Genomic DNA, 18,361 nt, shown 5'->3' on the forward strand with positions numbered 1-18,361 from the left:
GGCTTGACTCTTTCCCTGTCCTTTGTCGTCATTTCATTCGTGTGCTGTCCCTTTTTACTTCCAATTCATTAGAATAGGTATGAAGAATGCCACAGTAAAATAACACACATTAAATAAGTAACACATTAAAAAGAAGCTAGCCAGGTGGTTGAATGTGCCCCTAAGTGAAAAGTAGAGAGGAAATCAAACTCTTTTTCTCTCCCTTAATTTTTTATGTATGCAGTGATGAAATGGGATTATTTGGGGTTAAACAAAAAACTGAAACTGTCTCTTGGTTAGAAGTGGAGGCAGCAGCAGTTGCCCACCCACATGCTGAGTTTTTCCAAAATAACCCAGGGCCTTTCCAGCCCCACACGTTGTTCTTTTTAGGCTCATCCTGATGTCCTCATTGTGCTCTGAAGCATGGCTGGTTCCATTTGTTATCTTTTTTATACCCTCTTGCTCCAAGCACCCCAGCCTCCTGCTTACATTGCTCTGGCTTGTTTTAGGTCCTCTTCCTTCTTTGTCCTCTAAGGTTCTTTCCGAGCAGGTAGATCCCTCACATAGAAAAACTGATTTTTCCCAAGCTATAGACTGCTAGTATTCACTTAAAACTAAGAAAGAAGAAAAATGTCTTATTGTCCTTTTGTAACAGTTTCTCTTCCCTCCCTAAATATTGACTAGGTATGACGACAGAAAAAAATATCCCTTGTGTATTTAGTTTGAAGATGGAGTATTATTCTGCCTCTTGTGAACTAGCTCTCTAGTCTGGAGAGGGGTCTGAAGAGAAGTGTTCTGAGAGGGAAGGCACGTTTCAGCTGAGTGTTAGAAATGAACATGCCTTCCCTTTATTGCTGACTCAGCTTCTCCAGTATTTGTATTTTGTAACCAGAAAAGCTGTGTGGCTACAGATGGACTAAGTTCGAAGATCATCAGGGCAGAGATTGTCTGTTCTTTTGTTCTATATCCTCAGTGTCTAGGACAGTACTTGCCACAGAGTAGCTGCTCAGTATAAACGTAGCAGTGAAATAAATTAACAAACCACTGAGTAGGAGAGAAGCAGTACACTCAGAAATAATGTACTTTTATAACTTTATCAGTTTTATTATTTGGTTTCCTCAGGAGCTTGCAGTTTCTTCCTATATTGTAACTAGATTTGAGGGAGTGTTCAAGGCAACAGCTGGAAGTGGGAATGGCATAGAAGTAGACCATTCAGAGAGAAGTCGCAGGCTGGACTAGCAGGCAGGAGTCATTCAGTGTTGGGAAGGTTGACCCTGAAGTGCTTAGTGTTACTTCACAGGGAGGGGATGGGGACAGAAGAACCATCACCTAGAGCGTCAGGGAAGTGTGGGGGCCACCTGAGCCATTAGTCCACAGGACCCCCTAAGAACGTTGCACAGTGTGGTGCAGTATGAGGAAAGTGTGCATAGCTGTAGGTAAATAATACTCACTTCATTTTAGTAAAACAAACATGCATTTAAGAAAATAGCACATTTCCATTAAAAATGACTAAAATATAAACATTTTGGTACATTAACAATTTTATCTTTTTTACTAAAAACATCTTTCCTTGAAAATTTGAGATAAGTGTTAGTGACTAGATTGATAAAGAAGTTGGTAAAATGGGCCCTTAACCATGTCACTGGCATTACTCAAACATACAAAGCTGTAGAAATAAAGGATGAGGTGTAAATATAAGACACCACTTACTTGGTTCAGCCCATGTTGATACTCTGGGAATTCATATTTTAGTACCCCTTTGGGTACTTTCCACTTCTCATTTTGTATCTGTCTCATAAAACTCAGCATGTTTAAACATTGATGTAGAAAAACTGTTTTTTACTTAAATTTTTTATTAAAGGATAATAGGCACACAAAGAAACATACTCTGTGAATTGTCACAAAGTCAAGCCAAGTTATCAGCATCTAGATGAAGACAGTGAACATTACCAGAAAGAACCACAGGAGCCCTGTGTCTCTTCAGTCATGAGCCCTTTTCACATGCACCCCACTATCCTGACAGTAATAACATAGTTTAGTTTAAAGCAGTAGTATTACCACTTCTCTGAAAAGTTATGGAGAATACCTTTAGTGAGTTTAAGAGAAAGATGAAAAAAATCACGAACACAAACCATTAACCCTTTGTTTCCCTCTCTGAAGTATTTGTGGCGAGCCATGATTAAATTAGGTCAAAGCGCCTAGGCAGTTTGAGTTTGGATCCTCACGTACTCGAGGACCTTGTTTTTGGAAAAGATAGAAGCTATGTGTTTTATATTTGGCTCTCTTCTGATAAGGAAAATAATGTTGTAGTTTTGACTTGGCTTGGCCGTTTGATTTTTAAATTTTTCATTTTTGCCAGTTCTGTTCAATCATATACCTGTTGAGGAACAGCTCTGTGCCTTGTGCTGAGGTTGATAGATCATTGGAAAATGCTGAAAAAAATGTCAACATGGTCACTGTTCTCAGGATCTCTGTTCTTTTTTTTTTTGGTACCGGGGATTGAAAGGATCTCTGTTCTTAATCTCAGAGAGATTAAGGAAACATACGTATGAGGAGTAGTTGAAAATACGTTGCATGTTAAATTAAAAATTTTTTTATTATAGTAAAAGACATTGCCACTTATCTCCCTCAGACTATTCCCTGTCAGTTTGAGCATACTTGCTGTACCATTCTTGCCATCTGACTCAGTTCTGGAAGTCTTCTTTCATGAGTGTCTATGAAGTGTGATCAAATATACAGTGAACACTACTCCTGAGTGCCTTTTGACAGAAAGGCAGGCTCATAAAACATGTGTCTGCATCCACCTTATTTACTGGATCTGGCACAGTGTAACTTCTGGCTCTTCCCCAAAGTCAAAATGACCATAAAAAGCAAACATTTTAAATCAATTCAGGATAGTAAGACATTCACAAATGTTGTTCACCATATTTTTGATTATACTTCATACATCACTTAAAGAATGATTCATGCTAGATAAGGCCCTAGTGTCCAAGCAAAGCTTTATATAGAGTGAGATTCAGCTTGGTCTTTAATTGGAGGCAGAGTCTGTGAGAGAGAGAAGGAAGTGGGAAACCAAAATAGCAGTTTTAAGTCTATTGTCAGAGAATCTTGTATGTATTTCTAACTTTTGGAGTTGAATATTCAGGTAAGGAAGCACTGGTGGCACATAATTCGTATTTTTAAAAGTCACAAAAGCCAAATTTATTTAATTTGTGAGATAGTATTAAAACTGGATAGCTATATAGTGGAAGAAGAGTTAAACCTCCTATCAAAATTCTTTGCAAATACATCTGTTCATGCAGCATTAAACTTTTCAATATATTATCACTTGGGATTAGGTATTTCATTAGTGAGTTTAGAACAATTGCAGTTATAGTTTTCATGAAAAATAATTGTATAAAAATCAGCATGTGATGAAACACATTTATTGAGGTTAAACTTAAATGTCTGCTACTCTGAGATCAGGTAAAAAGTTTAGAGAGGGTGTGCATTTGGTAAAGAGTGACTTCGGGTTAATTCTGAATAACCTTGTGCCAAAACAAAGTGGCAAAGGATGGTGCTCATTTTGTTAGTAAGTCTCTGTGATGGGTCAGGGGTCTCATCTGTACTGAACATAATGCCTTACATAGGAAAGGCACAAATGTGAAACCATCTTTTCTTTTCTCATTTCTACAGACAGGCAAACACACACTGGGGAGCCCTGTGCTCACGTGACATCAAGAGGAAACGGAAGCCAGTGGCCACGGCATCTGTGTCCAGCCCCAGTGCAGGTGATTATATCAGCTGCCATTTATTGAGCACCTAGTGTGTGTGTCAGGCACTAAATTGTGTGTCTTATATACTCTTTGTGGTAAGTTGGGTTGTTTTAGTCCCGTTGTAGGTAGGAAAACAGACAGAGAGAAGTAATTTGCTCATTTCTCTCTGATCGTGGTCTGTGTGTTTTTATTCTGTCACGTGGTCTTCTAGTGTTTGAAACCTTTTATTCCACCATTGACAGTCTCAGTCAGCTGAACTTTTGTTCTGGCACAGACAGGAAATTAGGTTTGTGTTGCAGTTTGGTCAGCAGTCAGGGAATCACATGGGCTCATTTGTTTTCTCATTTAGGGTACAGTGCAATACATTCCCACTGGTTTTATGTGTAGGACAGTGGTAGGATGTATAGGAGAGTGGTTGTGAATTTCTGATTAAAACAGTTTTTCAGCTGACTATAGTGACACGTACCTATTATAACCCTATTACTCAGGAGTCTGGGAGTTTGAGGCTAGCCTGAACTACATAGTGGGAGCCTGTCTCAGAAGTCATAAATAAATAAAATATAATTTTTCAAATTAAAACTTTTTATTTATTTTTCTGTGAAAAATGAGTTACCAGTTGGTTTAAGCTAAATTAGTGGTTGTCTTCGGTAGGAGATAATGATCAAGAGAGGACACAAAAAGGCCGGGGTAGTGGAAATGCTCTGTTTCATGAGCCAGGCGGTGGGTACATGGGTGTTCACAGGTATATTCTTTAGCTACACACTTAAGACCATGTACTTTACTGCATGTGTGCTATCAGGAACGTTTGATATGGAGTATGCCTGAGATTCTTTCCCCTTACACAGTATTGGATGAGTGTACCTAATCTGAAGTCTCAAAATCAGAAATTTTTGAAAATTCTACACCTTACCTCATATGATGGTTGCATTTAAAACACAGGCACAGTAAAAATGTGTATAAAATGACCTTTAGATTAATGGTGTTTATGAAACATAAGTGAATTTTGTGTTTAAATTTGGTCCCATCCCTAACATATGTGTATGAAAATATTAAAAAATATGAAAAAAATCCAAAGCTTGGAACACTTCTAGACCAAAGCATTTGGAATAAGAGTTACTCAGTCTGTGTTGTATATTATACATAGGTCAGAGCAGTTGATAGGTGAGTAAAGGGTAAATCTCAGGCAAATATGGAACTGTGTAAGTTTCAACATTTTCAGAAATCGTCATCTTTGAGCTTCTCTTTGGGGTGACTGCTTGATGATTCATACTGGATAATCTTAATCACAGGTCTAAGGATTGTCATAAATGTTTATGGTGCTTTCCACATGGCTAGGCCCTGAGCTGAACATTTTATATACATTATTTCATTTAATCTTTGCAACAGTTTTGTAAGATAAGTACTGTCTTTATTCCCATGGCTACATGACAAAACTGAAGCATAAGTTACTTCCTGTCATTGCTTGTTGATAAATTGTAGGAAAAGGTCAAGCTCAGACCAGTTTTTCTGACTCTAGTGCTGCCCTCTTAGACCTTGCAGGTGTTCTGTCTTTGTATACAGTGGAATTGGTTTCAAACTGGGAACCTGCATGAAAACTCAGGTCCTCATCCCATCTGTGATATTAAAACCAATCTCTTATCTTTTTCAGCCCCCCTCAATATCTTTTACTTTGTAACAAAAGAACCATTTGGAAGAGTTTAAATTGTTTATCCTATATTCACGTAGAGAAATGCATGCGGGGAGTTAACTCATTTATGCTGAAGGTTGTAATTTGAATTTTTGCGTAAAATTCATTCATATTATTGAGAAAAAAATCAAGGAATATGAATTTGAAAACTTCTATTATGTTGCATTATTTGCCATTCCAAAAATGAAACACTAGGCATAAAAAGATTAAATTAGACTTCCATTTAACATTGCCCCCACTCAGCCCAACTGCTCTCCTCTCACTTGTTGACTAGGCCCTGCTTCACTAAGCATTTTTGTTTTTTTTCTACACACAACCTGAGTGCCCCATGGAGGTGAAGGACATAGCCTGAGCCTGCACCATCAGTCAGTAGAACAAATGGGCTTGCTCTGCCTAACATCGGGCCATCTCGAATTCCACCTCTTTTATAGAAATGAGTGATGAAGAGAGGTGCGTCTCGCTTTGCTGCTGTATTAATACACATCAGGGGCCAGCTCCTGGCACTAAATCACGCTACTGCATACATCTGTTATCGGACTCTTCACCAGTGTGATGAACAAGACTGCAGATAGAGGCTTCCTTGTGTCATTCTTTATAGGATTTTCCTAAAAGAATAAATAGCTCAGATCTCTGCCAACACTCTCCCCTGTCACTGTGATGAATTCAGCTTCTTTCTTAAGCATGCAGCCACAAATCTTTTCCCTTTCTCCCCTCCCCCACCAGGAGAAAGTTTTTAGTTGAAATTTACTGAATTTAAAGATATTAATAAGGCTAGAGAGGTGAAGAGCAAGAAAGAATGGCATGTCTTCTTTTTGTTCTAATAGTAAAGGGGAAAAAAATCCTTTCATAGGGTCACTAAGTGACAATTTTCTTATGACTTTATGAAATGCATGTGTCTTGTGTGCAGTGCCACACCCTGGATCTTAGTGGGTAAGTGTGCAGACCTGCTTCTGAGGTTATACCCAGGGCAGGAATTTCTCGGTAAGTCTATTTCATGTTGACGTGGACTAGGTGTTTATGCTTTTAAAGAATTCATTTGGAAAAGGAAAAAAAAATGATGATTTTCTATAAAAGTTGAGACTAGCTGTAAGAAATCTAAAGAACTCAGATGAAAACCACATGTCATTTCCTTGAATTGATTTTCTTAGAGTGATAGAGCCATTGGCATGCAAATTCCAGTCCTTCAAAAAGTAAACAGAGGGCTTTAACAAAGGATTGATAAGAGATTCTGTTTGGAGCCTCAGTTGTTTTGGCTATTTTGACCTTCCTCTCCCTGGAATAGGGTTTGTGCCCTGAGAACTTTCAAAGGGTATTTAGGAGTCCATTGGTCAACTAGTTGTGTCCAATTCCAAATACCCAGACAGTGATATTAGGGCTGCATTCAAAAGGGCAGGAATTTTTATCTTTTGCTCACTATTATTCCCTTAACATCTAGAAGAATACCTAGCTCATAGAAAGCCTCAGTAGATATTTGTATGAATAAATTTAGTCTCTTAAAGTTGAAGTAGTTGTTTTTGATGCTATTCTAGTACCATGGTGAATGCTTGTAGAAAAATATATTTATAGCAGATCTGTGAGTATGGAGAAAAGAGAGCTAATATCCATATACTCATTACCCACTTTAAGAAAAAAAGCACATTAACATTAAAACTTTCATCCCACTCTCCTCAGAAGTAATAGTTAACCCTGATGTTTTTATTGTTTACCTTTTTTTGTTTTTAAGTAGTTTTAACAGACATATGTATCTCTAGGTAGTATGTTGTCTAGTTTTCCATATTTCTGAACCTTGTATGATGACTCAAACTGTATGTCATACTTTATGTAACAAGTTTCACTGAGTTTGTTCTTGAGATCCACTCAGGTTTTGTTCTACCAAAATTCAGTCATTTTATCTGCCATATATACTGTATTCCATTGTGTGAAGGTGGCATGCCTTCTTACAATGAAATGTTCTTAATAGGCATTTGGATTGTATCCTGCTTTATGCTGTTGAGAAAAATACTGCATTGTTCTCTTAGGGAACAAGTGCAGATGTTCTAGGCCATCTCATATTCGTTAGGATGACTCTGTCAATAAGTGGACCATCAGGAGTCAGCAAAGATGTGATTGGAACCCCTGTATATTTCTTATGAGAATGTGAAACAGTACATCACCATAGAAAACTATATGATGATTCCTCAAAAGATTAAATATAAAACTACTATATGATCTAGTAATTCTGCTTCTAGGTATATACTACAAAGAATTAAAAGCAGAAATTTAAATACATTTATATACCCATGTTCATAGCAACAGATTATCTATAGTAGTGAAAAGGTATGATGGCACATGCCTATAATCCCAGCATTATGGGAGGCTGAGGCAATAGGATCACAAGCTCAAGCCCAGACTGTGAGATTTAGTGACTTAATAAAACCCTGCCTAAATAAAAAAGGTCTGGAGATAGAGCTCATGGAGAATGCCCAGAGTTCAATTTCCAGTATCACCGCCCCCCGACCAAAACAGATAGAACCCAGATGTCCCTTACCAGATGAACAGATAAATAAAATGTGGTATGTACACATAATGGGATATTATTCAGCCTGAAAACCTTCACTATACAGAAGGGTGTTACAACCTGGATAAAGACAAGTGGATAATAGCTAGGTACAAAAGGACAAATACTACGTGATTTTGTCAGCTACCTAGAATAGTCAAATTTATAAAAACAGAAAGTGGAAGGGCAATTACCAGGATTGGAGGAGGGAGGCACAGGCAGATATTGCTTAGTAGACATAGAGTTTCTATTGGAGATAATCAAAAATTTCTGGTGATAGATGGTGGTGATGGTTGTACAAGATATATGTTACCATAATAAAAGTAACATGCACACACATGTGCACACACGCAGACACTGATTTTTCGAGGATGAGTTTGTAATAATTGTGGTTTGGCAACCATGCAGTAAGGATAGGTATAGTTTTAAGTCTGTTTTCAGTTAAATATGAGTATGTGTTTATGAGTCTTTGTGAATGTGTGAGAAGGAGAGAGATTTGAGTTGTCAAGTATTTCTTGCTGCTGTGATTGATATTCCAAAACAGTTAAAAGTGCAGTCAAGAAACCTTGTATTGGGCTAGGGATTTAGCTCAGTGGTTCCACCTCCTGCCTCGCAAGCATAAGGACCTGAGTTTGATCCCTGGTACCAGAAAACAAAAGAAAACAAAGCTTGTATCTGTGCTGTAGAGTTAATAACTTTCACAATTTCTTATGTTAGCCTACAGTAAGGCATTCACATTTGAATATACTTGTGATGCCAATATAAATATGAAGTAAACCCAGGATAGGTGCAGATGTTTTCTACTTTTCATTGAGGAATAAAAAAGTACTAGTCAGGACTCACTAAGTTGATTTTGTGACCCATGATTTGAAAATTACTGGTGTAGATTGCAGTCCTACGAAAAGAAATACTGTGTAACAGGAGAAAAATCTAAACTTGACTGTGTTTGCTGTTTTAATATATATTCATTTTCAGTGGAGTGATGAAGGGGATGATGCTTTGTATGATTCCACTCAGACACTTAAAAAAGGAGAGAAAATAAAATGGGTACCACAGTGACAAAGAAATGCTACTGCCATTCAGTGGACAGGATCTAGAATGCCAAGTTTTTAAAAACATACAGCGCAGCACTGCACAAGCCCTGATGGTTCTGTCCAGAATGTATTCAGTAACTTTGCTGGTGATAGATGTGCCTGATTGTGTTATTTTTCTACCATTTCCCTTTTTGTCCATTATTTATTGGTAGCTTTATCATACCAGAGGCCTGGAGTATGGCAGAAAGAGTATAGAGTTTGAAGTCCAGTATCCAAATTTGAGTCTTGCTACTTGACTGATGTGGTTGTGTCTATGGATATGTCATCTGATCTCGCTATGTCCCTGATCCAGAAAATGGAGATGCTAATATCTACTCCTAAGGATTTGCATTAAGGAAATCAGGTCTTAAGTGTTTGATGTTTAGTAGTATAGTGCCTGGCACATAAGTATTTATTGCTACATTATGAGGGTTTTTTTTGTACTACTGAATTTACCCATTTGTTCAGTTAAACCCATATTTTCTCAGAGGCAAAGATACTTTATCCTATTTAAATTTGGCCTTATGTTTTCATAAAGATAAAAAGAAAAATGTTACTTGGGTGCTTGGGTTAACAGACATGAAATGTAAGGATTAAAATGTTTTTATTTCCGGGTCAAGGATTTGATGGTTTTGCCTCCTGCCTCGCAAATGCAAGGGCCCGAGTTTGATCCCCGGTACCAAAAAATAGTTTTTATTTCCAAGTGTCAGTCATTCTCATTTCTTACTCTGCTTTGTCTCCCCTAAATGTTTTTTCATCCTTCCTTTCACTGTTGCAACCAGTTCACATGGATGCGGTGGAGCCAACCACACCAGCAGCGCTAGGCCGGAAATCTCCAAATTCTGAGTGGTTGGTCCGGACCTCTGCAGCAGACAAAGCCACTGACTCCACTACAGCGACATTTTTTAAAATGCCACAGGAGAAGAGCCCTGGATGCAGCTAGAGAGCCCAGTTCCCCTCCGCAGCAGCTGACTGAGTGTGTTACACAGTCTTGCAGATCTCAGTGGAGATTCCCAGTCCTTTGACCTCCAGTATTCCAGGACTGACTATTCTTCACACACAGCAGCCAGCTATCTTCAAAAGTCATGATGTGGGAACCTTATTTCTCTTTAATAAGTAAAGTATGGAGGCAGTAGTTTCCTTTTTTTAAAGGTCATCCTATGCTATATGTGTTACATTATTGCTCTCCCACCATTCACATGCAGCTCTTTATAGAGCTGTTGATATCTGCAGATTGTCTTCTTAAAAAACGAGTAACTGCTTTTGAATACCTTTTGTGTACAGCCTTTGGTATCACTTGAGGAAGGCCAAATTTGCAGCCAGTCCAAACAAATTCCTACATGGAATTTTGTCTGCAGAAGAGGCTTGCCTGGAGTTGGTCTCAGTTTGCTCAGAGTGCCATTGAGACGGATATACCAGTTCTCAGTTTGCCTTGAAAGAGACAACAGAAGCAAGGGCTTGGGAACATCTTAAAGTTTTTCTGTGGATGGTCTGATGGGGTCACCAGCAGCTGCACTCATCTTCAGCATTTGTTCTACGGAAAGTGGACATATCTGGATGCATAGATGGGTGTAATAAAGATGGTTTACCTTTTAGAGCTTTCAGTGATACAAACAGCTCACTATAGCATGCGTGCCATAGCTTCGCCACCCCTGGTTTAGGTGTACAGCAAACTTAAATAGTTAGCAGATTGTGTCTTACTACTCCATGTCACAGTGTAAGCCTTTATGTCCTAAGTGGGACTTTATTGTTAGTGTTATATATAGGTCAATAACCTGCAGCAGAACTTCATACTCTATTATAATAATGGCTTCTTGGGGCCATGCTTTGGGGAGGAAAAATGTCTTTTTGACATGCCTTTGTACTTGGCCTGTTTATGACGACTCAGCTACATATCGAGTTATATATACAGTAGTGCCTGAAGTCAGATGCTACTTTGTCAAAATGAGGAATCGGTAACTGCCTGGAGCTGCTGGAGGAAAGCCACACTTTCTAAAAAGTATTACCAAGAGTGTCTGTCATTGAGGGGCCTGGTTGACGGTAGGGCTCTTTTTTGTATGACTTGACCACTTTTACTCTGCAATACTTGGAGCTGTTTGCTAAATTCTTCCTGCTCTGGTCACATGAGAAAGGAACACTCAACTCTGCACCTGGATGTTTTGTTGGATGTAAGTGCTGAGAGGGATGCACCTTCTTTCCCAAAGTGTGATGGTCCACTCCTCCCTCACAGAATGTAATTCATGATGGGTTGCTTTATCACCTTCCCTTTAAAAATTATAGTTCTTAGGCCAGGCGTGGTGGCGCACACCTGTAATCCCAGCACTCTGGAGGCCGAGGCAAGAGGATCGCTGTGAGTTCGAGACCAGCCTGGGCTACATAGTGAGTTCCAGGTCAGTCTCGACTACATAGTGAGACCCTGTCTCAAAAAACAAAACAAATAAAAAATATAGTTCTTATCAGTAGAACTCTAGAATTGCTTTATCAAGGAAGTGGGCGGGTAGGAGAGTGTGTATCTGGTTGGAATGGTGGATTGGAAGCTAAGTTTACATAGCACTTTATGTAAAACCAGGAGCATGTCAAATGAACATGAGAAGGAAAATGGTGGAAGGAGAGGGGAATGGGTACTATGGATGGGTGGGAGATAGTGCTAGTGCCAGCCCAGTACTGTGGAATCATCCCTGGTTGATCGAAGTGAATATATTTTTCAGGGTATCAAGGCTGCAGTTCCTTTCCCTATCGGCTGCATCCACAGAAGTACAGAAAATGTCAAATCTGTTGGATATACAGTAGCACTACTGACTTATTTTAATGAAGGGACATTTTATTGTCATGCACAGTGTCACCTAGTCCCCACAGTGGTCTGTGGCACATATTTCTAACATACTTGGTTGGATTTAAGGAACAAATTTATGGACACAACTCTTTTCTCTGTGTCAAGCTCTGTGGCTCATGCAGAGATTAGTCCTGAGATCTTGGTCTGCTACAGCCTCAGATGCAGAGGTAAAGCCAGCATCTTTTCTTCATGACCTGTTGCCTACTATTCACCCCCCTATTTTTTCTTAACCTATAACTTAAAATAATTTATATATGTAGCCTTATTTACATTTTAAAATTTTCTATGAAGTCATGCCATTTTACAGAGGCGAAAACAGTCATAGAGTTGAGTGACTTGCCCAAAATTATATGACTAAACCTGGACTAAAAATCCTAGACTGGAGACTTTTTTGCCTTGGGTTATACTCAGTTGTTTTTTCATTGGTAGAACTGAGCAATCTGAGACCCACATTTATGAACTTGCCATGAATGTTTATCTTTTTTCTTGGGAATGCTTTTCTATATATTAAATACTTTCAACAGGGATCACCCAAGAATGCAACATCTACCAGAAATAGATGGGAAGAAAATTAGTTGCCTGAGAGAATAGAATATTAAGCACACAAATACTTTCCAACACAGGGTTGTAAATGGCTCTTCTCATTTTAAGGTGCTGAATGTGCATGCATAAGGAATTATTAATCAGTTTATAATGCTTGGTGTTTTAATATTAACCAATTCCAAAGGCTAACCTTAGAATCCAGTGTATTTTAAATCTAAAATTTTAAATTTACTCTTTATATGGCACAGTATACAATGTTATAATTTTTTTTATTTTTATTTTTTGGTACTGGGGATCGAACTCAGGACCTTGCTCTTGAGAGGCAGGCATGGTGCCACTGAGCTCATTCCCCAGCCTTATAATGTTAAAAATTAAGAAAAGTCAAGATATAGTTTCAAAATTTTATTTTGTAATCAGTGTTTTAAAAAAGGGAGCATGGCATATTTGAACTCATGTTTGAGCTGCTGAAGTCTAATTTAAGATGTGTTCCACAGTTTTCATTTCTGGGTTCTGATATATCCCAGCTTACTGCACAAATTGTCTGAATCCTGTGGGAAAAAGTCCAGACATTATCTGCTTGCATGAGGACTATTCATACAAAGTTAGTTTTACTTATGAATATAAGAGAATTTGAGATTATTCATATAAAGTTAGTTTTACTTATGAATATAAGAGAATTTTGGATTCGTTTTCAGATGGAGTATTTTAAAGGAACAACTTCATTTGTATCAAAACTCTTGCTTCTTGGTAAGAATTGAGAAGAAATTTGTAGCTTTATATGGTTCCCGATTTGGAGGTGGGGAGAATGATTTTTACTGAATGGAAGTGGCTGGGAAATAGGCCACATTTACTCTTGAATTCTTTAGAAATTACTTGCAAGTAAACATCTCAGCTGACATTGTGTTGCTGGGCTCTAAACAAGGCAATGCTTGAAGCTGAAGTGGAGCTTCTTAAACAGTTATGCTGTGGATGGCATCCTTAGTTTAAAAAAAGCTCATCACCTAGGACACCTGTCTTCATTTTGGAATTAGAGACCATACATATTCCTTCTACAGCCTGGGATGTTCTAATGATGCCAAGTTATGAAAGCCTCTTGGAGTTGCAAAGTTCCAACAATGTAGAGACAAAGGAGTTTGGCTGACCCAGGCTCTGCTAGTGTGATGGATTCTGCACTCAGTCTCCAGGAAAAGGTTCCTGGTGGTGTATGATTCGTTTTAGGTTTTGCTTCATTTTTCACTTCATTGCTGTGGTTCTGAGCCCCACGCTCCCACTCTACCCTCAGAAGGCTATGCAAAAGTCTCAGCATTTAGAAGCTCTGGCCAGTGTCCTGCAAATCTTGTAAATCTTAGTTGGGTTGAGTGCAGACTGAATTACTCCAGCAGCCGTGGATGCAGTGTAGGTGAAGCTTAGAGCTTGTGCCATTTTTTTGGACGGTGGGAGGGATGGTAGAAGCACTTTGTTCTTGTCCACTGCTTCCTTTGTTGATGCTTGAGACACCAGTTTTGCTTGTCAGTATTTCCTTCTCTCTTGCTCCTATTGAGACAGCAGAGTTACTTCTCCTGACAACAATCGGGACTTGTTCCAGCCCATCAGAAAACAGCAGAAAGAAGAGGTGAAGAAAATGGCAAGTCTCACCATCAGGCACCAAACACACATACCCAGAGATGCCATCTCCTCAGTTCAGATCACAAGAAGATGAATGTCCCATGCCTGGAAACAGCAACACTGAAGAGAAATAAGATCAGCAGTATTTCGGAAGAGTGTACATTATAAGCCCAACAAAATTATTTATGACCAGAAGAACAAATTTTCCTGCAAATAGACATAATCACTTAGCAAAATTGCCAGTTGTGGAGAGTAAATTTTTTCAAGTACAGTATTGAAAAATGGGGCAGATCCTGAAGATGTTTACCATGGAAGGCAAAGGGGAAACACATGGAACAGGGCTTCTCAAAGTTTGGTCCGTGGACCAGCAGCCTTCTCCCTGACCAGCTCTCCTGAGTTAGAAGCACGGCGAGCTCCAGCAGACTCTGTTAACAAAGTCCACAGGAGACTTGCACACTGAAGTTTGAGAACCATGGGTTTGCCGTAGTTAAAAAACTGCTTTTAATGTGTTGATAGCTAAGCTCTGAACTGCTGTTCTGTTTCCCTCTGTAAGTAAAGATGTTTTGTGTATGATTCTTTGCAGAAATTATTAATGTCTTAATCTTCCACATGTCCCCCCACAAGAAAACGATGTGGAGAAAAACAAGTCCCTATTTAAATGGATAGAAATACTTTTTTTTTTTTACAATGGGTAAAACTATAGCAAAGAAGTTGTAGTCTTTGGTGGTCCTTGTTCATAATTGACAGTAAAAACATTTAAGATACCACCACCCCCGAGTTTATAGTATTTGTCTGTTGTATCTTAGTTTCAAGGCAAAGCATCATAATGACTTTTTGAAAGTATGGCTCATAAAATGGAAAAAATAATTGGAAGAAAAAACTATCTTGGGTAAACAGCAGGTGTGTAATAAATACCTGTTGAGTTTTTATAATCTTCTAGGACTTAATCTCTACTTCAGAGCCTGTAAAAGTCAATTTTCTGCAATCCCACTTAATACTTGTTTTACATTTCAGCTATTTGAGTGCAGGGGTTAGAAACCAATAGGCAGTATGCTAATTTTGTTGTCTGGCTCAGGGATTAAGTGTTTCACAATATCATATCCTAATCTTAATTTTTTTTGAAGACGAGATCTCATTGTGTAGTTCAGGCTGGTCTTGAACTCACTATGCAGCCAGGCTGAATTTGAACTTGTGGCAGTCCTCCTGCCTCATCCTCCCAAGTGCCGGGATTATAGGCATGTGTCACTCATTTTAAAACTTTGAAAAGAAATCAAAACTTTGTTTTTCTCGTACTAATTAGACTGGGCTGTGGCTTGTTACCAAAGCCCACAAACCTAGGTCCTCTCTTTGAGAATATACATAGCCCAGGACCTCATGTGGTTGTAGCAGATACGCAATGTTCTCCAGCAGTGTTTGTTTAGATGCTTTTGTTAAGCTGTTTAGCTATCATATAAATTCCTACAGGTTTTTTTTAACACCTTAAATTTTTTCTCTCATCTTGAAGACGAGTTTAAAACTACGTATGGCCAAATAAGTCAATGTTACTAGAAATCATCAAACCTTTTTTAAAGTTACTTCTGACTCTTGGCAAACTTCTCCCTGAAATGTTTTACATTAAAAAATGAAATAGTGAGCTGGGGATTTAGCTCAGTGGTTCCACCGCCTGCTTCACAAGTACAAGGTCCTGCGTTCAATCCCCAATACCACACACACACACACACAAAAAGATAGGTCTCATAGCTTTAAGTTAAAATCGGCCCATTTCACTATGGATTGATTCTACATCTTGTTACTCCCTGTAGATGAAGAAAAAAAATTCTTAGCATACCAAGTAGACTGTTGCCACCCCAAATATGGCAACAGTTTAATTGCTCAAGAATCTCAGTTAAGTCCCCTCCTGTTGTCAGCTGCTTTCAAAACCCATGCTGCCTCCAACTTCTCTCAACTGCAGCTGCTAACCCCACCCTCTCCCACCAGGTAGCAGCCCTCTACAGATCTTCACTTACCCCTCACATGTCCTTACCTCTGCCTTCACAAGCACCTGCCCTGCCCAGGAAGAGTTGCTTCTGTGCACTTGGCTCTGTCCCTTGATCAATGCCTTGCTCAGTCTACAGCCTCTCGCTCCCTGTCACGTGCAGTTTTACATTTTAATGTGTTTAAAGAACTTTCTTCAGTCCTTTGAACCCCTGCCTACCACAAAAAAGTATCTGCTCTTGCTTGCACTCGAGTCTTTTCTGCAGTCCACTCAAACTGGTTTTAAGCCTAGCTGCACATTAGGATCATCTGGGGTGCTTTAAAAAAAGTCGTAATTCCCCAACTGAATGACAGTTTACATCGGAGCAGAGGGGAAGGGATCCTTCAACCTTGAAAACAGTAGCAGGAGCTGAGGCAGTAAGCCAAAACTTGCCCACTATCCTCACTATCATTAAAGCTATTCTTGCTTGATTCACTAGTGACTTTTAGCTGCCAAAATTTAATCCCTAGTTTAATCTTTCTGGTATTGGTGTTTATAACTACTTCCTTTGTCAAGAGCAGGTTAGAAATGGGAGAATTTCAGAAGAGGAAGTGCTTTGTTCTTCATCTTAAGGGGTAGGCCCATGGGTTATTATTCTGCACAGGCTAGATGTCTGCCCTCACCTGCATTACTTCAGTTAACACCTACATGCTAATGAATTCCTTTTCCATGCCATCTTAATGCTGTAACTTAAAGCAGAGACTCACAGTGAAATATTTCAATTTGTTAATTGTAAACTTGGAGGAAAGCATAGTCTGCCACTTCCCTTGACTCCATTGTTCCTCCTCCAAATCCTTTTACTAAAGTAGGACGAATTAGTAGTGAGATTAGAGTCCAGGATAGATTACCCCACTTACTAGTGGGTGGAGTGGCTATTCATGAGAAGTTATGATTAGACCATGTCCCTCTTCTGCTTTCTCCTTTCCAGGATCTTGGGCTGGTAAGGTGTCCTGAGCCCAGTTCTACATAAAAAGAGGCTCCCCCTCAAGTGCTATCTTTTGTCTTTGTACTGCTGATAAGAGTTTGTATTTAGTGGTGAGACAGGCCTAGTTCCTTACCCCTTTTTGGTTTTGGGTACTATGTTGGGTCTGTTATCAGAGAATTGGGGAGAGTGTTAAGGACCTACAACTAATAAAATGGAACTTGACTTCCATTTCAGTGCTACCACTGTGCTGCCTTAGATTTGCATATGTAGGAGGACCTCCACTCAGGAGTGACCCTATATATTCCCAACTTCTTTAAATGACTCGTTTCTAATTCAAAAATCTAGGGGAGGTGGATCCAACGAGTTAGTCATGTCCTAACTGCAGGAAGTGAGGATGAGGTTTTCTGGAATGTTTGACTTCTACTGGGGATGGAAGAATTCCTCAAACACTGGCAAGTCCTTCTGGGGCTGGATGGCCAATAAAGAGATCCGGTGGAGCTGTTGCCCCTAGTGACTGATTCAACAAGCAGTCGCTGAGCACCGACACCAGCAGCACATCTTCTTCATAAACCTCTTACGAAAGAGGGTAGCTGGCTGCTCTAGACCAGCATATTCCAGGATTTCTTAGACTTCTTTAAAATACTAGACCAACAACATAGTGAATATTTACCAAATTATTATATACCACCTGTAAGCAGCGTCTCACTTATTCCTCAATGACTGAGGTAGGTACTTATATGTGCTTTGTAAAGCAATGAAATCTGCTTGTAGTTACTTAACTTACTCAAAGTCATAGTTCATGAGCATCTTCCAAGATTCAAACAAGTCTGTTTGATGATAGTGTAACTGATCAAAACCAGTACCTCTGCTGCCTCTTTTCACAATATAAACTGTCAGAGGCCACGTACCTGAGAAATAACTGAGTCTCTGGCCCCAGGGCCAGGTGTCTGATGTGCTCCCTTTAACCTTTTGCTCCTGGCAGGCTGTTTTCTCTGTCAGGCAGCCAGATGGGCTCATCCTCTCTCTGCCTACATCAGGGAAAGGAAGTAGCCAATTTCTGTGACATCCTCTTCTAATAATGCATTTTGCTTTTGAAAGTGGCCAGGAGAAAATTCAAAATCTTTCAAACCTATAGCCATAAAAAGGTATTGTCCTTTGTGTACCAAGGCACAACCAATTCCTTAGGAGAGCATATGTTTTGAGCTGTAAGATGGTGGTGCTGTTTTGAGCTGTAAGATAGTGAATATGTTGCATAACAACCCCTAGTCTAATACCAAAATAGCTGCCTTAAATCTTGGCTTTTAGAAATTCCCCTATTCTGTAGATGTGTGTGGTTCACATTTTATGCCTGGCACTGCTAGGATGAGAGACATTCTTGCTTTTTTTTTTTTTTTTTTTTTTTTTTTTTTTT

The 18,361-nt window shown here is 39.1% G+C and overlaps 1 protein-coding gene across 2 annotated transcripts in view; it reads left to right on the forward strand.

The window, feature by feature from the left end:
• Gpatch2l (G-patch domain containing 2 like) overlaps positions 1–10,186 on the forward strand; it is a 44,154-nt gene extending 33,968 nt beyond the window's left edge. For both annotated transcript variants that reach the window (XM_010645556.1, XM_010645555.1), the window contains exons 9-10: positions 3,655–3,749; positions 9,813–10,186. In XM_010645556.1, the coding sequence (XP_010643858.1) occupies positions 3,655–3,749; positions 9,813–9,973 (256 nt within the window). In that variant the 3' untranslated portion in view covers positions 9,974–10,186. The remainder of the gene's footprint in view (positions 1–3,654; positions 3,750–9,812) is intronic.
• Positions 10,187–18,361: the final 8,175 nt, after the last annotated feature.

This window comes from Fukomys damarensis, unplaced genomic scaffold, assembly GCF_012274545.1.
Source record: "Fukomys damarensis isolate Sample0158 unplaced genomic scaffold, DMR_v1.0_HiC HiC_scaffold_21, whole genome shotgun sequence".
In the NCBI taxonomy this organism is placed as follows: Eukaryota; Metazoa; Chordata; class Mammalia; order Rodentia; family Bathyergidae; genus Fukomys; species Fukomys damarensis.